This window comes from Lynx canadensis, chromosome A1, assembly GCF_007474595.2.
Source record: "Lynx canadensis isolate LIC74 chromosome A1, mLynCan4.pri.v2, whole genome shotgun sequence".
In the NCBI taxonomy this organism is placed as follows: Eukaryota; Metazoa; Chordata; class Mammalia; order Carnivora; family Felidae; genus Lynx; species Lynx canadensis.
This window is the reverse complement of record NC_044303.2, coordinates 123,424,699-123,451,391: the sequence shown is the minus strand read 5'-3', so window position 1 is coordinate 123,451,391 and position 26,693 is coordinate 123,424,699. Positions and strand designations below refer to the sequence as shown.

Genomic DNA, 26,693 nt, shown 5'->3' with positions numbered 1-26,693 from the left:
TATAATCATTTCCTCTTTGTATTAGATTCCTGTTTCCTAAAAGGAGGCTAGGTGATGCTATAATCAATAAGATCTCATCAGTCTTTAATCTCTTGTGTTTTTTTTCCAGCACATGTGTTTGCATATCCTGAGAGACTTTATTCTGAATAACACTTGTTATTATACTTGACTATAAATTTTAAGAAGGGTTAGAAAAGAAGGGGAAGATGATAAGAAGGAAGAAGAGCTCATTTCTGTATTAGCTGCAGAGCTAAGGTTTGATATGTTTTATCACAGTGAACCCTAAACACCATTATAATTTCTATCTTACAGGGGCTCTTGGGTGGCTCAGTTGGTTAAGCGTCTGACTCTTGATTTTGGCTCAGGTCATGAACTCATGGTTTGTGGGATGGAGCCCTGGATCGGGCTCTGCTCTGATAGGGCAAAGCCTTCTTGGGATTCTCTGTCTCCCTCTCCCAATGCCCCTCCCTCACTGATGCTTTAAATAAATAAATAAATAAATAAATAAGCTTTAAAAAATAACTTATATCTTACAAATGAGGATAGTGAAGTACGTAGTGGGTTGGGTATTTGTCTGATGTCACATATTTACTAAGTGCAATCTGGATTCTAACCCAGATGTGTGACACCAAAGCCCATGATTTTAACCAGTAGCCATAAAGTGGTGAATTCAAATTCATGGAATGGCTGGTAATAATGTTTCTTTCATTTGCTTAGAGGCTGAGATGTTGTTTATAGTGAGGACTTCTTGTGTAATTTGTGGGTCTGCTGGTGGGGATTCCAACTATCCATTTGTATTTTTAATCTCTTCCTGAGACTTTTCCAGATAATTCTAAGAAGGAACATGGATTTTCTCTGGGTTATAAAAGATACATCAAATTCTTATAATAGTACCCATGGCAAACAGCCTAAATAGAGAGAGTTGTCTTCTGAGTTCTCATTATACAATAAGAAAGATATAAACAGAAGATTATGGAACTTTAACCAAGATACATTTTCTGCCTGAGACTCAGTTTCCTCAAATGTAATGTGAAAATAAAAATGTCTCTATGTAACAGCTAATGCCTGAAGGACAGTGTTATATGTGAATGAGAATTTGGCTGGATAGCAAAGAAATATATATATCCTTAGAGATATTTATTTGTTTACTTATTTACTTATTTATTTTTATTTTAACAAAGCAATGTCCAAAGGGTATTGGAGGAGTGTGACAAAAGGTAGGATTTATCAAACCATGTTGTTAGAAACCAAGCAGATTTCAGCCAATGTGGACTTTGTAATCTTTAAAAAAAGAGGGGCTCCAAATTGGGTATTATACTTACTGGTTCAGTAGGCAAAACATGCATTCATTACTGTAAGTTTTATGATCTATGCCACATATTGGTTTCAGCTCCTTTGAGCATGTAATCCCAGAGCCTTTTCTGTTGTATTGGGAGCAGTTCACCTATAATTAGAATAAAAAATAATGGCCTACATTGTTTTCCTTCAATTCTATAACCATTCTTCTATCAAGCTGGGAAGAAAGAGAAGAGAGTGAAAAGAGTACCATAGCCTGTTCAACTTTCTAGCAAATATGTCTAGAAGACCTTGTATGGTCCAGGCGCTGTGCTACACAACTAGGTCAGACCTGAAATAATCTGTAAATAAAATGATAATTAACAGGTAAAGAAGGAAATGTTAATCTCTCCTTTTAGAGTTATGATGAGAGTGCAATGTAATAATGAATGTGAAAGTTTAAAAAGCTACTTAAAGGGTCACCTGGATGGCTCAGTCAGTTAGGTGTCTGACTTCAGCTGACGTCATGATCTCACAGTTCATGGGTCCATGCCCCACATAAGGCTCTGTGCTGACAGCTCAGAGCCTGAAGCCTCCTTCAGGTTTTGTGTCTCCCTCTCTCTGCCCCTCCCTCACTCATGCTGTCTCTCTCTCTCTCTCAAATAAATAAATAAATATTAAAAAAAATTTTTTTAAAGCTACCTAAGGTAAAAGTTTCCTTAATCTGCTGTTCCCCGTTTGCAAAGAGATTCCTTTTGCAGCCTTTAAAGAAAAAAAAAAAACACCACCAGGAGAAGTGGAGTTAGGACTGGTTTTACCTCCCTAGGAATTAGTTCCATCCACAGTGATCCAGGTTACCTACTTTCACAGCCCCATTTACGAATTAGCTCTGATTTTATTTTTACAAAGACCCCACAGAAAGGGGCTATACTCACCTCTATGATCCCCAGAAGAGTGTGGCATGAGACGCATTTGAACAGAAGGAAGTGGAGAAAGAGCAAATTCCACAGTTAGAAATGCAAGGTTGAATTCACGGTCTACAGTAACTAAAACCCATTTCTAACATCCCTTGCCCCCATCAGACCTAAGAGGTCACTTCTTTACTTACGGCCAGTTCAGGACGAAGCCAGAAATGTATGCAATTCTGACTCAAAAAATAAATAAATAAACATGGGGGCAATTTGTGGTCATTGGAGAAAAGGCTGTCATAGGTATCTAGGAATTCCTGTGAGCATGTCAAGGGTAGGGGTTGGTTACGGTCTCAAAGTTGCGTAAGTTGTTTCTGAAAGGGCAATTCAGAAGCCTGACATCGATCAGCAACTGAGCAGGCTGCCCATAGTCCTTTTATTCTTTTTTTTTTAAATTGAAGTATGGTTGACACACAATGTTACATTAATTTCAGGTGTACAACACAGTGATTTGACAAGTCTATACATTATGCTGGGCTCACCACAAACGTAGCTACCATCTGTCACCTTACAACCCTATTAGAGTAGCATTGCCTATATTCCCTATGCTGTACCTTTTATTCCCATGGCAATCATTTTATTCTTCTTCTCAGTCTCTCTTCCTCTTCTGGAAGGTCTGACCCCCACCCCCTCTTTGTTAATCAGAACAATCCAGATAGTTAACTTCTAAATTTTCTTCTGACTTTAACATCCTATATTTGCTGGAGGTTGAACAAATTGCAGCTAACACATGGGTATGGAAACTAAAAGGAGTCCTAACTCACCAGGAGGAGAGACAGCCCACGTGGTGGCTGCCAGAGTGATGATGGCAAAAGCAGTGATGCTCTTCATCATGATGATGAGTGAGGGTGGCAGAGATATGCTGCTCTGAGACAGGAAGTCCAGAGAAAGAGAGAGAAAGCAGTCTGCCAAATACATACGTACACGTATATATATACACACATGCATAAGGCAGGGTCCCACCTTCGTTAAAAATCGACCTTTTCAGTGGTGATTGGTTGCTAACCCAAGCTAGGGTTTTAACTTCACAAACTTCCTTATTATCTTGAATTGTAGCCAGTGGAAATAGTTATACCCTGAAACTCACCTACCAGAAGCTCTCTTGCATAATAATCCTCTGGTCTCTTAGCAAATACAACAGCATGGCTATATTTAAGAACAAATAAAAATCACAGGTGTAGTAAAGAGAAAAAAACATTAAAATGGTATGTGTAAAGGGTTTTTTTTTTAATATATGAAATTTATTGTCAAATTGGTTTCCATACAACACCCAGTGCTCATCCCAAAAGGTGCCCTCCTCAATACCCACCACCCACCCTCTCCTCCCTCCCACCCCCCATCAACCCTCAGTTTGTTCTCAGTTTTTAACAGTCTCTTATGCTTTGGCTCTCTCCCACTCTAACCTCTTTTTTTTTTTTCTTCCCCTCCCCCATGGGTTCCTGTTAAGTTTCTCAGGATCCACATAAGAGTGAAACCATATGGTATCTGTCTTTCTCTGTATGGCTTATTTCACTTAGCATCACACTCTCCAGTTCCATCCACGTTGCTACAAAAGGCCATATTTCATTTTTTCTCATTGCCACGTAGTATTCCATTGTGTATATAAACCACAATTTCTTTATCCATTCATCAGTTGATGGACATTTAGGCTCTTTCCATACTTTGGCTATTGTTGAGAGTGCTGCTATGAACATTGGGGTACAAGTGCCCCTATGCATCAGTACTCCTGTATCCCTTGGATAAATTCCTAGCAGTGCTATTGCTGGGTCATAGGGTAGGTCTATTTTTAATTTTCTGAGGAACCTCCACACTGCTTTCCAGAGCGGCTGCACCAATTTGCATTCCCACCAACAGTGCAAGAGGGTTCCCGTTTCTCCATCCTCTCCAGCATCTATAGTCTCCTGATTTGTTCATTTTGGCCACTCTGACTGGCGTGAGGTGATACCTGAGTGTGGTTTTGATTTGTATTTCCCTGATAAGGAGCGACGCTGGACATCTTTTCATGTGCCTGTTGGCCATCTGGATGTCTTCTTTAGAGAAGTGTCTATTCATGTTTTCTGCCCATTTCTTCACTGGGTTATTTGTTTTTCGGGTGTGGAGTTTGGTGAGCTCTTTATAGATTTTGGATACTAGCCCTTTGTCCGATATGTCATTTGCAAATATCTTTTCCCATTCCGTTGGTTGCCTTTTAGTTTTGTTGGCTGTTTCCTTTGCTGTGCAGAAGCTTTTTATCTTCATAAGGTCCCAGTAATTCACTTTTGCTTTTAATTCCTTTGCCTTTGGGGATGTGTCGAGTAAGAGATTGCTACGGCTGAGGTCAGAGAGGTCTTTTCCTGCTTTATCCTCTAAGGTTTTGATGGTTTCCTGTCTCACATTCAGGTCCTTTATCCATTTTGAGTTTATTTTTGTGAATGGTGTGAGAAAGTGGTCTAGTTTCAATCTTCTGCATGTTGCTGTCCAGTTCTCCCAGCACCATTTGTTAAAGAGACTGTCTTTTTTCCATTGGATGTTCTTTCCTGCTTTGTCAAAGATGAGTTGGCCATACGTTTGTGGGTCTAGTTCTGGGGTTTCTATTCTATTCCATTGGTCTATGTGTCTGTTTTTGTGCCAGTGTAAAGGGTTTTAAGGTGATATCAAATGTAGGAAAGTTGAAACAGAAAACAGAAGCAATGAGGACATTTCTTGTTGTACAGTGGTACAACATGAATACTTAGCACTGTAATACCTTGCTTTTCTAGAGTAGGAAAGACAATTTCAATATTCTATGAAGGCTTGTTAAGTGATTATAACAAACTTGTGAAATATGCAGTATTATTGCTACTTAGCAGATGGGACAACAAATACAGAAAGATTAAGTGCTTTCTATTTAGTCATAGAGTTAATAGTTGTAAAAGCCAGTCGTCCAGAATCCTAGACTTATGCTTCTATTCTGTATTTTTTTATTCATATATGCTATGTCAATAGCAACAATGATTGTTTATAATGAAAATCCAGATTTTAGCATAGAGTGTCATGCTACTTAAGATTACAAATATGATATTCTGCTTAACACATTCTCTGGTGCCCCTATCTATATATGTCTGATAACCAACCTTTTTTTTTTTTTTTTTCCAATAATATAGGCCTAATGATTTCCAAGTACTTAGATGTGGTCATCAACATCAGCTGTCCAGAAGATAAATTTACTATGGAGTTAAGACAGAGTTAATTCCGAAAGGACAAACTCAAAGATTGGAGGAATTAAGAAAATTGCCCAAAGTAGACAGCTAATGAGTAATAGAAACTTGATCCAAAACTAGTTCTTCCAATTTCAGAACTTACGATCTCCCACTTTTCATCTCCAATATCACTTCTTTTTCTCAGAAATAATTCTATAATTTTGGTTTCTCCTATTGTGAAATTTGAGTACTTACACCTCACCCATATTTCAATCCTTTTTCAGCATTTGAAATATGTATACTATAATGAAATGTACTCCAGAAACTCTTCTTAATGGGGTAAATGATCTTCTTCCCAAGTTATAGTGGAACATCTGATTAGAGTCACAAGTTCTAAGTAGATAACAGAAATGAGAACCATGGCTCAGTGATGCTGGATCTGGCAAGGCCAGGGGCCAGCATTTAGGCCTGTGACTTTCAAACTCTTCATTACTGTTATTTAATTAAGAAATGGAACTTTACATTTCTTTCTCAATGTAATTTTATGAGGTAAGCAACAGATGTAACAGTTTTAAAAAGGCAGTCACTTAAATAGAAGACAGGATTCAAGAGCCCCTGCTTTTCCACCACATACTATAAGGCTCCATGCAAATCCATTTGAAAACTGACCTAGAAAACACACACAAAAGGAAGTGAGGCCCTGGGAGGGAGAATATCTTGTCCAAGACCATGCAGTGAAATAAATCCCTAGATTCTAGCACAGGATTTATTCTGCTAATGCCGTAACTTCTCAAACCATCACACAGCCCTGGGTCAGCATGGGGTTTCTGTCCCGACTTGGTATCCCAGAGAAGGTGAGGAAGTATTTGCTGCCTGGGTCCTACACTCAATTCTCTACTGCTATCTGGACATCACCATCCTGGCATCCCATAGGATCTTCTAGTTCAATATGTTCCTAGCAAACCTTATTGCTAAATCTCATTTTTAGTGGCTTCTCTCCAGTTTCATTCTGCTAATATCTGCCAGTAGCAACCCAATCCAGGAAAACTTAGAGGAGTCTTCGTTTCTTCTGATTTTCATACTCACAGCCAATCTCTCACCAACTAGGCTTTAATTTGTGTGTGTCTCTCTCCAGAAAGAATATAAGGATTTTTGTTTGTTTGATGTTTTTTTTTTAATTCAGAGTTCAAGAATAATACCTTATAAATCTACTTCCCATATTCCTTCCTTTCTGGAAATTCCCACAGGAATGACAGAGAAATTAACCCTGTCAACAAATTCTACCAACACTACATTTTTCTTCCTTTTGCCATCTACTCAGTAACTGTCTAAAGATTTAAAATGAATATGTAGGATTGTGTAAAATTTAGCATCATCACAATACATTGCCCAAATCAAAAGTTGTTTCAAAGTGACTTCAAATCCATACCAACTTCTGTTACCAGTTCCTTTACAGGTTCAAGATCTTGTTTCAAAAATGATTGATTGGCTGTGATTCAAGGGAAGCAAGCCCTTGATGTGGGTGTGAATCCCACATGAATTCCTGGCAACCCTCAATAAGATCCCACACATAGTAGGTGTGAGCTTTGATCAATAATGTAGATGTACAAAATTATCTATTCCTTCTTTTTCTCTAAATAAAATTATAAAATTTCTCTAAATAAACTGATTCCAAGTCCTCTGTTCTGCTGGGTTTTGGGGACATTTGGTCTCATTCATTATTGGGGTTTATGAGGATCTGAGCTGTTTAAGCAGGTGCCCAGAAAATCAGAAGAGGCCCTCTGATCTGTAGACAGTCATGGCGGCTGCCTGCATCTTGATGGTCCAATCCAGACATAAATGGTTCCCTTCCCTGAAGTTGTTCCCTGATTCTGTGCCACTCATGGGACAGAGTGATTTTTTTTTTTTTAATTTTTTTTCAACGTTTATTTATTTTTGGGACAGAGAGAGACAGAGCATGAACGGGGGAGGGGCAGAGAGAGAGGGAGACACAGAATCGGAAGCAGGCTCCAGGCTCTGAGCCATCAACCCAGAGCCCGACGCGGGGCTCGAACTCACGGACCATGAGATCGTGACCTGGCTGAAGTCGGACGCTTAACCGACTGCGCCACCCAGGCGCCCCGGGACAGAGTGATTTTTGATTGAGATTGAGAACTGTTGACTCCAGGGTTCAGCAGACACCTTTTACAGTCAAGCATCAGCAGTCTTTTGCCGTTTGAGGATGCTGCTAGGCAGCAGTGTTAGGCAGTGTCAGAACTTGGTCGCTTTCATTTCTCTTGAAAATTTTACTATTTGGGTTACTTCCCAAAGCACTCAAGCCATGAAGGATAATTTCTTGCCTATTATTTATGCCTTTGTCCAGTGTAGCTGAAATAAACTACACACTGCTTTCTTAGAGCTTTGTGATAGAGGGGAAGGAAAGATACAAAAAAAAACCTCGTTAACAGCTTTTGACTATTGCTCTTATTGTAGATGTTGTGTTATTATTTCTTCTTTGACTTGACATACTGACATTAAAATGACTACCAATGTTTGTTTTCTCTGGAATATCTTGTGCTTCTGGTTAAGTGCTAATTGGGCTATATAGCTCCACCAGCAAATCTTCAGTGGGCACTTATAACTGGAAATCACTCAGCTGTCTACTCCTCTTTTGAATGCATAGGAACAACTTCTGGGTGGAGAAGGATGTGGCATTTCCTGCTTGATTTATTAATGTCTGTCCTGTGATCAAAGGCTGTGACTTACGCAAATATCCCCTGTGAACACACCTTGTCCATAACTCACTTGTAGAGACCGTGGCAAGTTCTGTTCTCAGAACATAAGTTCTGGCAACTTTCACACTTAAAATTCCAGGCACAAAATTGATCCAGAGGTGAGAATATAATAGTTGAAAACTTCTTACTTTATTACTGCTTCCAAGACTTCTTTCATGTAAGTCAAGCCACTGGAATTCACTTTTCATCACTAATCCCTTTACTATGTGCTAAAAAATCAGCACATGTACTCTCTGTCCTGCCACACACTCCCTAGATTTGGAATTGAATTATTCCACACATAAACAGAGGTGACCATTTCTGTAGGACATGAGCAATATTCTGGATCACTAGATGAAAAATCCATTCCTTTTTTATCTGAAAACATAATCAGATAATGTTATTTGTATGAAGAGCATGGAACTAGGGTTCATGAAGCCAGAGGGAATGGTATAAGGAACATGAGATTAAAAACCACTTAGCTGAATTTGTATTTCTGATTTTGGGTAAGCTCAGAAAATCACTTCCCCCCCTCTGGGCTTCAGGATTCCCATATCTGAAACATGTTGGATAAGTCCTCTCTAATTTTTCTCTAACTCTGTCAATTACATATTTAGCTGATAACAAAATTAGTTGGTTGAAAGTACAATGTCAATTACAACAGTACACTTCACAACATATTTTCTGGGCTCATGCTACTCTTTGCATTCCTCTTCAGCTGCAGCTTTTGCTAATATTTCTGAGAAACGCCTCATGAATCTATCTAGCCTACAGGGGTAGTGGGGAGGGAGATACATCTTATAAGTTCATATTTTCAAGTAACTAGTTTGTTTTCAGCTATTAGTGTCAGCAATTTTTTATTTGTACCAGGAAGAGTTTTGAGTTAATCGTGGGGGCTAGAGAAGCCACTTATAGGTTTTAAGAATAATACCATCAGATTTGGATTTCAGAGCATTACCCTGCCTACAGTAAAGAATTCAATGGAAGGGAGAAGGCTGTAGAGGGAGATCATTTATAAAGATGATATGGCCAGTCATGAAGGGATTGACTATGGCTTGAACTGGAGTTTATCGGATGCGGTGATTGACTCTATGGAGGATGAAAAGGAGAGGAGAAGATAGAAGACAATGTCTAGAGTTCAGGTTTGTCTCGTTTTGCTTTGTTCTGGTACAGTGTGGCTGCTTCATAGGAGTCTTCAAAAATTTAAACTGGGGAATTAAACAGATCTGTGTTTGGAAGAGGTCATTTGGAGTTTTTCATTTTTTTTTTAAAGTTTATTTATTTATTTATTTTGAGTGAGAAAGAGTGCACATGCAAGCCAGGAGGGGCAGAAAGAGAAGAGAGAGAGAGAATCTCAAGCAGTCTCTGCGCTAACAGTGATCCCATGGGGCTCCATCCCATGAACCATGAGATCATGACCTGAGCGGAAACCAAAGGTCGGATGCTTAACAGACTGAGCCACCCAGGTGCCCTTGGAGTTTTTTCTTTGTTTGTTTGTTTGTTTGTTTTAAGAGAGAGCTGTAAAGGAGGGAAACAAACAAGTCTGTTGAAAGGCCATTGGAAAATTCTGTTGGAGAGAAAAAGAGGGTCTAAAATTCATTAAAAAATATTACAAGTACTGTAACAGATTAGAATGGCAAAAGTACATTGTTTTCTGATAGCTTCGTGATACAGAAGCAAAGATATAATGAAAAGTAGTTAATAGCATAGAATGACTTGGAGGAAGACAGCACATTATCCCTCAAAATAATCTGGAAGGAGCTCTATTGTCACATGAAATTTCCATTAAGGATGACAAATATTTTGTTTGATTTCTTTCCTGGGACTAATCCTCATATGACAAAGTCCTTGCCTCTGTTGTCTCCTCATGCTCAAAGAATGATTTATAGTCACATGTTATTTAGATAGAACTTTCATTTCAATACTGGAAAGAAAAAGGGACTTATGTGCCACAATGGCATCAAAGAAAGAACAGGAATGTCTTGCTATGTTTTTTTTTTTCCCAGGAAGAAAACAGATACCCTCATCATTATAAAGACCACAGGACATATTGACTTCATTTACCATTATCTCTGTGTAAAATATGATGTTGTCTTTGGTCAAAATCAACCAAGAAGGCCACAAAGAATATTGGATTGGGGTACAAATGTGAGTCTTGCCATGTGCTTTTTTCAGTTCCAAGCACATATTAAATGTTTAGAAATGTCAACATTTATTATTTCTCTTATTTTATTCTATTATTATATTTCTATTTTATTTTCTATTATCATGGAGTGAGAAGTGTGGTTGGTGTTTAAAAGTACAGAAGGGGACAAAGAGAAGACAAACATGTTATAAAGAAGAGGGACAACTGACAGATTCCTACCCATTAGTGAGTTCCAGCCCACGGGTCAAACCTGGTTCACCACCTATTTTTATAAATATACATGGAACACAGCCACGTATATTTATTTACATAATTTAAATTCATTTATTCACACAACAACAGCATAGAGTGGTTGTGACAGAAACTATTTATCCCACAAAGCCTAAAATATTTACTATCTGGCTGTTTACAGAAAAATTTTCCCTACGCATAGTGTAGATAAGTATTCTCCTTGGGTGTTTGTGTAGCCTTGAGAGAAAGAGGAAGATCTCAGGTGAGTCCCTTACATGAGAAAATAAAGGAGTTGACAGTGGTAGATCTATGAAAACCCATATTCTGAAAATGGAATCTGAAAGAGCATCAGTTATAGAGAAATGCATAAGTCTGTGAGAGTGACCAAGAAGAGGTGATATAAATAGTTTTGTTTTTTTTTTAGTTCCAACACAGGATCATTTGTCACGTCCTGGTCTACAATTTTAGAGCTGGTTTGTGTAACCTCAGTGAGATGGGTCCAGTTTTCATCTGCCTACCAACCATCAAGACATAACTCAAGAAGCAACTCAAAAATTAGTTTACTTGATTATTAATGCAGCTATTTTGTTGTGACCGTTGTGACACAGGTGACATTTTATATTCACCTCTAGTTTGTGTCCCCCCCCCACCAAAAAAATCAACTTTCAGCTTTGTTTTAAATTCCAAGTAACATGTTCAACACATTCACACTCAACCCCAATCCCTGCATCTCAGTCCACTCTCTATTTTTCTTGGTACCCATCCCATTCCTGACATCTGCACCCCCCACTTTACTCTTGACCTTCCCTGGGTCCCTGAGCCTTTTTCCATCTCCCTGTTTAATCCCACTCCAGACCATTTTATCCTCCACTCCATCCTATTCCTAAGCCACATTTGCCCTGGTGCTCAGAATGATTATCAAGGATTGGTTAAGTCTTAAACATGGGTAACAAAGTTTTTGTGCATATTAGCTAATAATGATAATCATAATAGAAAAAATAATGAAAGTTGAATATTTGTAAACGGTTTATTGTTTATATTTCAAATGTTCAAAGTGACATAAAAAAGCAACTACTTCTCAAAAAACAATATGTCTTGGCCATGAAAATAGAGTTTCTGGATTTCTGAGAACTACCCACTTAGGAGATACAATCTCATGTTAAAGAATCTCTAACCCATCCCTTATATCCTGGAATTGCCAAAGAAAATAGCAACATTGTTTTCTCAGTTTTTTTTCTTTCCAGAAATGACAGTATTTTCATGCTTGGAAAAAAAAAAAGGATTTATAACCTTCTTTTTTTTTTTTTTTTCTGTTACCTTAATGATAACATAAGGGGAAAAACAGCATAGAATTGATTTTTCACGGTTACAAAGGACAATGATTACAAAATCCTAACTGTAATTGCCCTAGCAACAACTTATCTAAGAGAAAAGGGCAGAGGAAAAAAACAAAGTTAACTCCCCAAATCCAAGTAGACCTACCATTCTGGATACAGTTCTTCAGCTGAGAACAACTTCAACCATGATGGATTCTCCATAGCTTTTTCCCTCTAGGATGTGTTTATCCCATCTAGGTGCTGTCACAGGACGTCAGTATCAAGATGCTGAACGTGACAGAGTTTCAGCGCTGAGGCAGGAGCTTACAAGCTGTTCCATCCCACCCCTACCTCGCACTTGTATTCCCTGGTTAATTTCTCAAGTGCATTAGCTCACTGTCTCATTTGGTGGCCTCTAGCTACATGTAGCACTTGAAATGTGGTTGGTCCAAACAGGTATGCTGTGAATATAAAATATCAATGACCTGCTAAAATAAAAGTGTATATTGACTATATTTTGAAATGATAAGAGTTTTGACACACTGGGTTCTAAATAAAATACATTATTAAAGTTGATTTTACCCATTTCTTTACCTACTAGAAAATTTGAGATTACATGTGACTTGAATTCTTTTTCTATTGGATTGTGCTGCTCTAGAGACTTGCAACACACTGGTAATTCTCATCTGCTTAGTCTTCTCCCAGACTGTGATATAGGAAATGGTCAATAGGCAACACGACCGAATATGAGAAACTACTGGTTTGTGTCTTTGGATGGTATCTGTGTCACAGAGGTAGTTACGCTCTGCATGGAAATACGGAAGTTACATAGGAGAGCTGGTAAAGTGACAGATACGGAAGGTGATTCATAACTGGTTTGGCTTTATACAGCTCTTGAATGCCTGGATCCCATACCTCCCTACCTCTCTTCTAGACATTTCTTCTAACTAGGACAGCAACTTGAAACTGAAAAAAAAGTGAGCATTTTGTGTCCACCAATAGCTTAGCAAGACAAAAGGGTAGTTTTCAGCTTCTGTAAAGCCTGTAAATCCAGGCAGTGATGAAGAAATCCCAGAAATAGTGTTCTGCTGGGTTTACTTTTATTGAACAAGTAGTTGAACAGACAGCATTGTGATCAGGAGATTTTCAAGCACAGACAGATGGAGATATCTCTGTGCCCTTGGATCACAGATTCTAGGAGGAAAGAGATGGGAAAGACTGAAAGTCAGTGAGTCCATTCCCCCAACAGCACTGTATCATTTTCTATAGTAAATAATAAGCTCTGAAGAATTCTTTGTATATACAGATGGTGAGAGGCGATTCAGAATTAGGGCATATATTTTCCCTCATGGCTTTCACCAATTCTTCCATCATTTGTCCTGGAAGAGAAGATGGATAGTTTAGGTGCTAGAAACTCAGAGATATAATAGAGATGTGGGCTATACATTTATAGTTATGTTGTAGTTAGAGAAATCCACAGATCACTGCATTCTGCCAAGAACTCACCATTTAAAATCACTTCCACATTTATTCAATTGATTCAATGAGTACTGAACACCTAGTACATACTACCTGTTGAGACAGATACAAATACGAACTCTGTGCTTGATTACACGTGGTCCTCATGGTAATGAAAAGAGGTAGGTGTCATTAACATCGTTTCACAGAGCAGGGAACTGAGCTCCAGAGAAGGCTAGTGACTTGCCAAGGTCTCACATTTGGTCAGACCTTAAATCCAATTCCTCCAACACTAATGCTTTAGTATTATAGCTTCTTTGGGTTGTAAGAATTTAATCATCTCTCTGATTTTTAGAAGAAGGCAAGGGCCTCAGGAAGTTTTCTTCCATATTCCTGTGTGTTATCAGCTAGTACCACCTGGAGCACCAGCAGCACTGTTGTTCCAAACCTAAACCTCCAGTTTAGTCCTCACATCCACCCCAGGAGATTTACTTTGGTTTGAAAGTGGAAATCTATGGTCTCGTTACATCTTTGAAAATCTTTGTCAGGAAATTTCCTTTCAAGGTAGCTAATTTTTATTTAATTGAGATATGTAATCCCTTTTCTAGAGCTCCTGGTTTTCAGAATCTCCTGATAACCAAGGGATAGTAGCAGAGCATAAGCTCTGAAGTCAGAAGACCTATACCAGACCCAAAATGTAATATTGAATAATTCTGGTAATTGCAGGATCTTCCCTGGGCTGATTTTCTATAAAATCGGAAAGATAATAATCCCTGTCCTAATCACAGGCCTACTGTGAAGATGCGCACAAGGAAAGAGCACATAAAATTCTGAGTTATATAAATCATAGTAGTTATCGTACAATAGAAAATACTTCTTAGATATTAAATGTAAGTATGCGTTCTAGGATCCTCGGTCTGTTATTCCAGGAAAGTTGTGATCTGGCATTTAATTCATTCTTCAGACTGCAGACTGTCTTATAGAATCTTTCTATACAGGAACAAAGTTCAGGCAATAGGTTTCGACCTCCAGGACACGCATCATCATAGTCATCAGAGCAATGCTGGGCCATCACCCACCTGTACCACCTTGGTGTATCCAAGATCACACCACGAATCCTACAGAGGGAACTGAACCCATGTTCGGGACATCTTTTGTTCTAATGATTTATTCCATCATCTAACACCATAATTAAGTCCTGTTGTTAATAATGTCTGTTACATAATTCTAGTGGAAAGAACACACCCAAAATGAAAGGAAGGCACTCTCTTACAAAACCTTTTATAATGCTTAGCCCTGGCAAGATTCTTCCTTATTTGAATAAATACATCTTATCAGTATTTCCTATGGCAAATTCCTCATAAAGTACTTTTTGTCAACTTGTCTACATGAGATAACAGCATGATATGGTCGGAGGTGTGGTCTTTAGGATTCACATAAATAGTATTTTTACGTCCCTGCCCTGAGTTATATGTAACAGGGTATGTTTGTGAGATGGGAGGGATAGTATATTCTGTCAATAAGGAACAAACCACTAAGAATTTAAATGTAATAGTTAAAAAAGAATTTATATGTAATAAGACAGCAAACACAATAATAGGAGTAGAGCAAAAGTTTATACCTTTTCTTTATGGATGTGTAGAATCCAGAGAAAAGAGATGACTGTCAAGCACACACGAGGAAAAAGGAAGGTCTCCTGATTTCACCGCTATACTCTGCCTACTCTACCTGGCCTTCTAGCCGCTAACGTAAAACCCAAAACACCTAGCTTACGCCTCTTATTTTTCCAGTTTGCCATGTCAAGGCTCACTGAGTAGTTCTTTTGAACATGGTCTCATCTAGTGTTGCTTCAGAGCCCCAAATCTGGCAGAGGTTTCCAATTCCATTATTGCCAAAGCTTTTTACGGCAGTGGAGTGGCATGAAACCAGTTGTGAATAATAAGAAATATTTTTTTAGTAAATGTAATTGATTAAAATATTTTGTTTTATTGAATACAAATATATATTTTAACATCAAATGTAAATTTATTAAGCTATAATTCGTTAATATTATTAAAAATACATAAGCACTCTACCAGGGTCTGTTACTCTAAGTTTATACTATGGACTCTTTGTCTAAGTTCATACTTAGACAAATGTCCCCTGACGGGACATTGCTTATAAACAATCTCTTAATGATCCCAGTAAACAGTAAATATTTTTAAATATTAACTATTATATTATTATCCCTGCATATTTCAGTAATTACTTAATTATCTTCACAAGGAAGATGTGACCAGTTCTGGGGTCACGTGACCCAGTGTCACTTCCCTAGCCGAGAAACGTCCATCAGCCAGTGGAAGACACAGAAGCAGAACCAATTGGCTCTGACACTGTAATCACGAATGTGGTGTACTTACAGATGCTGGCACATCGAGAGGTGTTGTTCCTGGGGTGCTGTTCTCTTCACACTTCCCTTCACTGCGTATGTGTGTGTTAGTCTGGCGTATTCTAAAACAGAACAGAGGAAATTTAAAGGCTGGAAAAACTCACAGTTATAATGAGAAAACAACAACAAGGATCAATGTGGGTGACATCTGGGCATCACACCAGAACTGAAATTAAAGGTAGGACCTGGGATCTGAATTCAACTATTTTCCAGTAGGGATCACTCAGGTTCAGTCCTCTCTTCAGATTCAGCTCCAAATTCATTCTCCAGTCCTAGATCCATTCCATCGCATTTCAATCCACCTATCTACTTATGAAATTGTTCAATGTTGGAAATAAACTTGGAAACTATCTAGTCCAAAGCCATTATTTTACAGATGGGAAAACTAGATAATGTGGGATTACAAAATATAATACATATATATAATAAAATATGTAAAATATACTAAATATAGAATATAGATTTTATAAAATATAACAATACATAATCAGTTTGAATTTTATTGCTGGAAAAAATCTTAAAAGGTATGAAATTTTAATGCCTCTCTTAAGAAACATCATATATTAAACATCTACTCGTTTGCCTCTGTGTTGAGAAACTCACTATCTATCAAGATAATTTGCCTTGTCTTTGGACATTGCTCAAGTCGAAATGGCTTCCCTCTAACTTCCTCTGAGAACACAGAAACCAGTACTATTCTCTCTTGCTTGGATAGCCTGGATCTTCTCTCCGTAATATATATTTCCAGTTCCTTTAGGTAAAAAATCCATCCTGAGGCATGCTTTATTAATATTTTCACCATTGAAGTGTGTGACTCAATGTTCCCTTGACTAGAGTATCACTTGTTATGGGTTTATACAGTTAATGGAATGACTAAAGAACACTGGGTGGATAATTTAGGCTCTGACCTTTACAGTAATGGGAAGTTGAAAATTTTCTGGGCTGAAGAGAAGGCATATATAAAACAAATTCCTGAATGGTTGCATTCATTTCTTGAATGGAGATTTCTTAATTTTTAAAACTCTGTAAGATCCATGGATGGATTTCAAGAGATTTATGTGCCCATAGATAATAAACATACAAACTATTAATGTTGCTTCATTTTTTTTCTTTGCTGGAAAGAGGTAACTTTCTCCATATCGACAAAGAAATTTTTGATCCCCAAATGTTTAAAGAACTACCACCTTGGATACAACAGTAGTGTAGTGGAAAGAAAAGAAAACTGTATTTAGATCTAAACCAACAAGGTTAAAATCCTATTTGATCTACTTCCTAGCTTTGTGACTTTAAACAAATCACCTAGATTCTCTGAGCCTCAGAGTCATCCTCTGTACAATATAGTGAGGATTCAGTGAGAGGATTAAAGTGCAAGTGCTTTACCTACAGATGTGAGAACACATAAAACAGTCTTCAGATGTTATTCTAAGTATATGAACTGCAGAGTGTACCATCCTCACATTCTGACCTTTGCTTATAGTGTCCTCAGAAGACTAGAACATACATGGACTACAGTGCAAATCTAGGTGGGGTGAGGCAGGATGGAAAAGTCAAGATTTGTCACCATGCTTTCACTTCGAGCTGGCCCAATGGAGGCTGGGAACGGAGGGGAGGGCAAGACAGTATTTGAGCAGAAAAGCAACAGAGCTAAAACCAATGATGACAGTATTAAAACAAATCCCTTATATTTAATTTCAAATAAAAATGGCAATTCTTCTTAACAACCTAGTGAAGCCAGCTGGCTCAGAGAACAGTGTGCACTTCTCCAGTGGAAAAACTGAATCTCAGAATGATAATATTCCCAAGATGCACAAATCTGAGAGCCCACAGCAAGTCTGCCATTTGTTCCCAGTTGCTTTCTCTTGCATGACACCACTTCTTCACCAAGAAGACCTGGAGAGGATCTGAAATACCTGGCTATCAGGTAATCAGTAGGCCCAGTAGAGATTATAGGCTGGGCTGACTCAACATAGCAATAATTCTTAACTTTTTCCTTTTTATATAGTGGGTGGACGATGTTCACATTCTCCTGAGTATACATGGGCTAATAGAGACTTTCTCTAATTGTTATAACCCCACCACTTTTCCTTTCTCTTCTACTCAGTAAAATATGTAAGCAATTTAGCCAAAAGGATAATCTTCAGTCTTCTCTATTTTATATATGAATAAGATCATCCACAAATTTTGAATTTTTAACTGTTATGGTTAGTAAATTGGTACAACACACCTCAAACTGCTATCAGTGCAGTACTGTGGGTGAACACCACAGTCAAGAACCTCTACCCTTGAAGATATAGTAGTGCAACTTGTAGACTTACAGGTTTTCATGACAGAGCATGCAGGGATTGTTGTATGTCTGGCCATCATCACCACAGACAGGATGTAAATTCTTTGGGCAAAGGTAACCCATCTTGGGTAATACTCGGTAGTGTTTGCACATCTCAGAATCCTGAGCAAGCAAAACATAAATCAGATCTTGTCAATGGCACTCAAGAGGGATGGGCTTGGAAAAACCTTTTGATTTCCTCAGTCACATCTGAATAAAAGATTAGTAAAGGAACTGTAACATAGGTCATAGACACTATTTAAAAATCAACCAACCCACTTCTAAATAACTCATGATTCAAAGTAATGTAGAAGTGTTTTGAACTGAATGATGACAAAACTACCAGATGTCAAATCACAGCAGCTAAAGCAGTGATATGGGGACAGTTGTAACAATTTTATAATTGGCAAAGAAGAAAGTTTTAAGATCAGTGACCCAAACTTCCATGTTGAGAAGCTAGCAAATAATAAACAAACTAAACTCAAAGAAAATAGAAGAAAACAATAATACATAAGAGAAATTAATGAAATAGAAAACAGAACAAAGCCAACCACTGGTTGTTTAAAAAGATTAATAAATTGATAAACCATTTGCAAAACTGATAAAAAGTCAAGAAATATACATTAGCAATATTAAAAATAAAAAGGGAGTTTCACTAGATATAGATATTAAAGCATGATGTGGATATGTTATAGCTATATGCCAATAAACATGACAACTGAGATGAAACTAATAAATTCCTTGAAAACCACTCTTTGAAACAGACTGAAAAGAGAAAATTTAATAGTATCATATCTGTAGCCACTCATACAGAAATACTTGTTTGCTAGTATAGTTGTTTAGACAAATAAAACATCCAAATGGACTGCTTTAGATTATGACGAGTTCCATATTAATAGATAATCAGGGAGAATTTAGACAAGCACCGTCTATGAATCACTGACAAAGGCAGGACTGAACCACATATATCCTTAGTATTTTTTCATGTATCTGCTGCTACAAGGTTCAAAACTACTAGGATAAAGCATTATACGGAAACAACAAAGACAGGCTGCTTCTCTTTTTTCTTCTTTTTTTATACATTAAAAAAATTTTTTTTGATGTTCATTTATTTTTGAGAGAGAGAGACAGAATGCAAGCAGGCAAGGGGCAGAGAAGGAGACACAGAATCTGAAGGAGGCTCCAGGCTTTGAGCTGTCAGCACAGAGCCCGACATGGGGCTTGAACTCACAAACCGCGAGATCGTGACCTGAGCCAAAGTCGGATGCTTAAGTGACTGAGCAACCCAGGCATCCCTGCTTCTCTTTTTTCTTATGTACTACAACAACTCTGAACCAAGTATGGTTGATTCTACCTTCAGAGCAGACCCAGGATCCAACCACCTCTCATGACTTCTACCACCACTGCCGTGGTATAAACTACCATCATCTCTTCCATTGATGACTGCTATGACTAACCAGCTGTCCAGATTTTGCTCTTGCCTCCCTGTAGTTTATTTTCAATATATTATGCAAAGTTATTCTTTTAAAAAATAAATCAGATCACATCACTCCTCTTTATAAAACTTTGGTTCAGAATGATAGTCAGTGTCTTTATTTTTTAAATATTTTTTAATGTTTTATTTATTTTTGAGACACAGACAGAGCATGAGTGGGAAGGGGCAGAGAGAGAGGGAGACACAGAATTTGAAGCAGGCTTTAGGCTCTAAGCTGTCAGCCCAGAGCCCGACACAGGGCTCGAACTCATGGACCATGAGATCATGACCTGAGCCCAAGTCTAAAGCCCAACCAACTGAGCCACCCAGTATCTTTACTGAGGGGCCCCTCAGTATCTTTAGTCTGGTCTACAAAATCCTATATAATATGGCCTTCTGTTACTTTAATGACCTCCTCTTCTATGGCTCTCTTTGAGGTTACTCTATTTCAGCTACACTGGATTCTTTGCTGTCTTTAACCCCTTCCTTGGAGCTTTGCTATTCTTTTCTTGGAATGCTGTCTTCTCACTTACATGTATGGAATCAATCCCATTAGGCGTTGGTGTAAATGTCACCTCAGAGTGCTTTCCTGTACAGGCTACTTAAAATTGTATCCCCCCCTTACTCCGATCCCAGTATTTGCTACATCATTATTTTATTATCCCCTTGGATTTACACTTTATTCATTTGTGTTATCGATTACCTCTGTTCTTCAAATATAAACTCCATGAGTGTAGACAGTTTCGTCTGCTGTGTTTATGGCTATCATTCTCATACACATAAATAATGCTTGGAAAATGTGGGTGTTAAATAAACATTTGTCGAATGAATGGATGGATGATGAAATGAATAATGGATATGGTTCTCATCTCCAAGGAAAAGCTCAGCTCAAAATGAGATTGTACATTAGGAAGAACCTTGATGAGGCTTCTGGTCTGCTGGCAATATCTCATTTCTTGACCTAGGTGCTATTATCACAGGTGTGGTCCCTTTGTGATATTTCATGTAGCTGTACACTCATGAAAAGCATACTTCTTCTATATGACTATTATACTTCAGTAAAATGTTTAAAAAAAAAAAAAAGAACAGATTTTATTATTCCCAGTAGCCAAGATACAGAAACAACCTAAATGCCCATCAGTGGATGAGTGGATAAAGAATATGTGTTATAGGAATGCCTGGGTGGCTCAGTGGTTAAGCGTCCGACTTCAGCTCATGTCATGATCTTTCAGTTTGTGAGTTTGAGCCCCGCATTGGGCTCTGTGCTGACAGTGCGGAGCCTGGAGCATGCTTTAGATTCTGTGTGTGTGTCTCTCTCTGCTCTTCCCTCCCTCATTCTTGGTCTCTTTCAAGAATAAATAAACATTTAAAAAAATTAAAAAAAAAAAGAATATGTGTTATATACACACCCATACACATCCACACACACCCATGCCACTGGAAAGAAGGAATTCCTACCATTAGAAAGAAGGAAATCCCATCATTTATGACAACTTAGATGAATCTTTAAGGCATAATGCTAGAGTCAGACAAAGAAAGACAAATATTCTATGATATCACTTATATGTGGAAACCAAAAATTCAAAGTCAGAAACAGAGTATAGAATGATGGTTACCAGGGAAATAGGATTGGGGGAAATGGGAGATATTGGTCAAAGGGTACAAATATTCAGCTATAAGATAAATAAATTCTGGGGGTGTGATATACAGCATGGTGATTATAGCTAATAATGCTGTATTATATACTTGAAAGTTGGTAAGTGAAAAATCTTAAATGTTCTCAACACACACAAAAATGGTAATTATGTGAGATGATGGCAATGTTTGCTAACACTACGGTGGTATCATTTTGAAACAAAGAAGTGTACTAAATCAACACACTGTACATCTTAAATTCACACAATGTTATATGTCAATTATATCTCAATAAAGCTGGGGAAAAAAGAACAGATTTGTGAATAGTTTATCTTCATGCTTATGGGATTCCTAGCGAAGTGTCTAATTTACTAGAAATATGTCATTACTATGTATTTCACTAGTGCAACTCATCTATTATCCTACTTAAATTGGGCAAATAATAAGATAAAATTCATGTTTGATACTTTTCTTTCTTTTTTTCTTGGTCATCGGACTAGGTGCTAAAGTCTCACTTTTAGGGGCCAATTTGATATTCTACTTCATGAGTATACTTCATGTTCTCTTACCCCTCTTTCCTCCTTTCTAGTCCCCACCTTGGCAAAGCTGTAAAAAAGCAAACAGTGGGGCGCTTGGTTGGCTCAGTTCATTAAGCGTCCAGCTTCGACTCAGGTCATGATCACATGGTTCATGAATTTGAGCCTGACATTGGGCTCTCTGCTGCCAGAGCAGAGCCCACTTCAGATCCTCTGTCTCCCTCTCTCTCAGCCCCTCTCCCACTCGCACTCTCTCTCTCAGGCTAATTTACACTAAGGTATACATTACTGATGGCCTTCAACTTGTATTTTGAAGAAGCAAGTTTTAACTACTGTGAATTGCTGATTGGTGGAATTTCACAAGTTTGAACATGCTCAGCACACCTCTCTGGGCTATTGGGAGGAGGGCTGGTTTGGGGAAGCTGGATGAGGGCTGGTTTGGGGAAGCTGGATGAGGAGTCTTTCTGGTCTGCTAAAATTATTTATTGGACCACATGAACAATAAGTCACGTTCATGTTTTAAAACGTTGAAAACGTACTAAATTGGCTTGGAGCAGGACTGATAATCTAAAAGAGCACAGAATAATATGCCCAGTCATCCCAGAACTCTCACTGAGCATGAAGTACAGACAAAGGATTTGGAGTTACAGTGGATTAGCCTTTCCAAGGCCTTTCCATAGAAATGAAGTTCATGGAGAGCGAGTGGCAACACGCCCCAAGCATAGGTGCTTTAAGTTAATGAGTAGCTTTTCTGAAGCAGCCATTCTTACCAAAGAAGAACTGGAGGAAGCTGGGCTGTTTTTCTCTGCAGAAGATCTAATGTGTGATGACTTTTCTCGAATTCTTGCCCTTTCCAAAGCTTCTTTTTGACTATAGAAGAAGACAGAAAGTAGTTTAAAGGTATAGCCACAAAGACTACCTCCTATAACTTCCAGGGGGATGTTAAGTAACCCTGAATAAAATGTGATATAGAACATTCAACCAGAGGATGATGTAAAGAAAGGTACACGAAGGCGAACTGGTTTAGAGTGCTCATCACTTAATCGACATATAACCTTGGACAAGTTGCTTCAATTCCTTGAGATTAGCTTTCCTAGAACATAAAAAGAGCGTAGTATTGATGATTCTTATCTCCAGGAACATACTACAAAGAGCTAAAAAAAATACTGATTATTATTATGTTCACACAGTGTTTTTCATAGCCATGCTCATTAATCTCTACCATGTCCATTGTCCCCAAATATGGTTGTTTGTCAAAATAACCTAGAAACCCTTTCTAAAAAACAAGTTCCTTAGCTCTGAATTTTCTGACAATATATTTTGGGGTGTAAAAATCTATATTTCTTAAAAAGAAAGACTTCTCTGATGAGTCTGATCTAGTCACGGAACAAAGATTTGGAACAATTTCTTGTAGCTATGATCCTGAGAGTTGAAAAAAAATTTTTCTTTTGAGTGACACAGTTAGTAAATATCATAGTTAGAATTTACACCTGGATTTCCTGTCTCCAAGTCCAAGTGTTCTTTCTCCTATACCAGGTGTTCTCAACTTTTAAGGGCCTTGAATCTAAAGACTTATTTTAAGGATTCCATTGATTTGTGTGCACACATTTATTTAACCAGCAGCTCCTAAAAATGCAATTTCCACATATCCTTCTCCATGCTTTAATAAAAACTCCTTTTTGCATTGAAAAATATAAAAATAAAAATGCAATTGCCCCACTGAAGAGGGTAACAGGATCCTCTTACTCACATGATAGTTCTGCACATGTAGCACTTGTTTTTGTATAATTTTCCATCAGCACCTCGCACGGGGTCATTCTCTCGTGTGCACATGAGCTCATCATTCCTCACGTACTCCCGAAAGTTACTGCACTCATCCTAGAAAATGAGAAAGGGCAAGTGAACAGGATTTTCCCCCTTCTTGGCTTGGTGGTTTTCTCAAACTTGATTTCAGAAAGTCTTTTCTTAGCTCTGAGTTCAGACTCAGTGCACTTCCCCTGGCAATGTAGGCCAAGGAGCACCCAGACTTTAAACTTTCCATCTCCCACTTCATTCTGAATCTCTCTGCACTGGTCCCAAAAATGCAGGGGGGTAATTCTTGACAGATCTCCTTGTCTCCCATACCCTTTCCTTCCTTGCTTCCTTTCTTCCTTTCTCTCATTTTCCACATGAGGTGTACTCTTGACCCAAGGACAATATCACAGGAATCTAATGCTACAAATGTGATTATTATTGCAAAGGACTGAACATGTCTTCTTTGCATTGAAAAGTAAATAGAAAAGGCAGCATACACATACACACTATTGAGTCATTGATGCTCAGAAAGCCATCTGGAGGAAACAGAAAAAAGACATCAAGGAGAGAAGCTGAAGAGGAAGCTTTGAAATTAGTTTATATTACCTGAATTGTAAAAATCAATGTCAACAAACTACCTGAAACCTCATTTCACATTTAGTGTCAGAGATAAGCGTCAGATTTTTACACTCTAATTTTCAATCCCTATTTCTCCCAAAGAGGAGAGAATAAAGCAATAGTAGACACACACTACTGGAGAATTCTCTACAAAATTGAGAAAAATGTTAAACCTTAAGGACAGAAAAAAATGTTGTTATAACCAAAATGCAAATATTAGCAGTCTCTTTTCTTTGAAGCAGAACATTAGCATTTTTATTATCCAAAAACTGGAGGATGTAAGATGCTGAGGATAGATGGCAAAATAGTCATCTTCATATCTTTTAAGAAATAATCTTTGTGGGGTGCCTACGTGGCTCCGTGGGTTGAGTGTCCAACGTGGGCTCACGGTTTGTGAGTTCCCAGCCCAGCATCGGGCTCTCTGCTGTCAGTGTGGAGCCTGCTTTAGATCCTCTGTCCTCCTCTCTCTGCTCTGTCCCTCCCCTGCTCGTTCTCTATCTTTCAGAAATAAATAAACATTAAGAAAAAATAACCTTTGCGTCATTTGAGGGCTTGGTGTTTGATTTTTCTTCATCATTCTTTTTTCTTTCATTAGCTTCTCGCTCACTGCAGAATAAAAAAGCCTAGATCATTTTTTTTATAGGGTTATTAGTGAGTTTTTTAAACTAAGTATTTCTCTAATTCTAAACCTTAGCAAATCTAACACCATTTTCTCGTATCTAAAAAATATCTAATATCTATCTATATAGATATTTACTAATGAGTCCTAATTGTTGGAATTGTCATAATTCATTTGTGGCAATGTTATCAACTTTCATAAATTCAGCTACTATGCTGTCACCCAAATGATATATGCTCCTAGAAGGCCATTGCATGTTTTCCTTAGTAAAATATTTGTATGGCCCTCATGTGGTGTGATGTTTCATTTCTCTTTTTTCTTTTTCATATTAAATTAGAACTGAACTCTCCAATATTCATTTTCATTATATAGTTATATTGCTTTAAAGTTTATAAATGTTTAAAAAATATTATCTCCTTGAATCCCCACAGAAAGTCCATTATGTAGTAATTTCTTCCTTTATATATAAGAGGAAGTGAAACACTGCAGAGTGAACTGGCACGTCCCGTGTTCCTCAGCTCCTGAAAGTCCGTGATTTTGGCACACTTTACAACAGCTGTCTCCCTGTCCCAGATGCTCCAGGTACAATTATGCTTCTCATTATCAAAATGAAAATTTCTTATGAGAGTGTTCTAGAAGCTTACTATCCTCTTCTAAAGTGAAGGCCTACTATATTTTTAATGTGTGATGCCCAGGGTCTTAACTTTTAAATTAAAAAGAATTATCTCTAGGGCACCTGGGTGGCTCAGTCACTGGTTGAGTGTCGGACTTAGGGTCAGGTCATGACCTCATGATTTGTGGGTTCGAGCCCCACATTGGGCTCTCCAGTGTCAGAGCAGAGCCCGCTTCAGATCTTCTGACTCCCTCTCTTTCTGCACTTCCCTGACTCACTCTCTCTCTCTCAAAAATAAATATTAAAAAAGAGACAAAAAAAATTACAAAAAAATAACTATCTCCTCACAAATGAGCACAACGTGCCAAAGTGATTGATAAACCTCTTCACGTACAAGATGCTCTGACACATAGCACACTTGTTGACGTGCATCTTGCCATCGGGGCCTCGAACAGGGTTATTTTCTCTTGTGCAGATAAGCTTTCCCTCTCTCACCATGTTCCGGAATTCATGGCATCGATCCTGAGGAAAAAAGAGATGTTACCATGATAGTCTGATCTCTAAAACTTAAAAAAAAATTTTCTAATGTTTATTCATTTTTGAGAGATGGAGAGAGACAGAGCATAATCAGGGTAGGGGCAGAGAGAGAGGGAGACACAGAATCCGGAGCAGGTTCCAGGCTCTGAGCTGTCAGCACAGAGCCAGATGCAGGGCTTGAACTCACAAACCGTGAAATCATGACCTGAGCCAAAGTCGAACGCTCAACCGACTAAGCCACCCAGGCGCCCCGATCTCTAAAACTTTAAGTGTAACTTGCGAGATATAAACTTATAATACTTAAAGGGGGAAATAAAAATCTAGAGACAACAATATGTTGGAGATGGAATGTGTTTCAAAGGAACTTTATTCAATATCTGCTTATGAAGTTAGAATCCTCTCCATAGCACCCCAGTGGAATTTTACTACTGTGTCAGGCAGCCTGTAGTGTGTTAACACAATTTGCAGCAGGCTGAGTGCTACACCTGTCTCCCTGCACCTCTACGTAATACTCCACACATACAAAAGCCCTGGAAAGAACTGAAAGATGCTCTCTTGGCAAAAATCAAGTCTGTATTATCATATGCCAGGCATTTTGTTGTATGCTCTAGTGGATTTCCTTTGGTTGTCATAAAAAAACCCAGAAGATAAACATTCATTATCCTCATTTTACAGATGAGAAAATAAGGCTCAAAGTGATGAAGTAATTAAAGTCAACATTGGAATCGTGTTCAGAAATCTGTTAACAAGCTTTCCAGTCTTCTGGGCTTTCACCTGGCAGAGAATAAAACTCCTAAGCACTTGTAAGAAG

The 26,693-nt window shown here is 38.1% G+C and overlaps 1 protein-coding gene across 1 annotated transcript in view; it reads right to left on the bottom strand.

The window, feature by feature from the left end:
- SPINK5 (serine peptidase inhibitor Kazal type 5) overlaps positions 1-26,693 on the bottom strand; it is a 106,830-nt gene that overhangs the window by 17,513 nt on the left and 62,624 nt on the right. Inside the window, 8 exon segments of the mRNA XM_032593897.1 lie at positions 1,978-2,037; positions 3,008-3,110; positions 15,705-15,795; positions 18,049-18,179; positions 22,472-22,571; positions 23,452-23,579; positions 24,647-24,719; positions 25,740-25,867. Coding sequence (XP_032449788.1) covers positions 1,978-2,037; positions 3,008-3,110; positions 15,705-15,795; positions 18,049-18,179; positions 22,472-22,571; positions 23,452-23,579; positions 24,647-24,719; positions 25,740-25,867 — 814 coding nt within the window.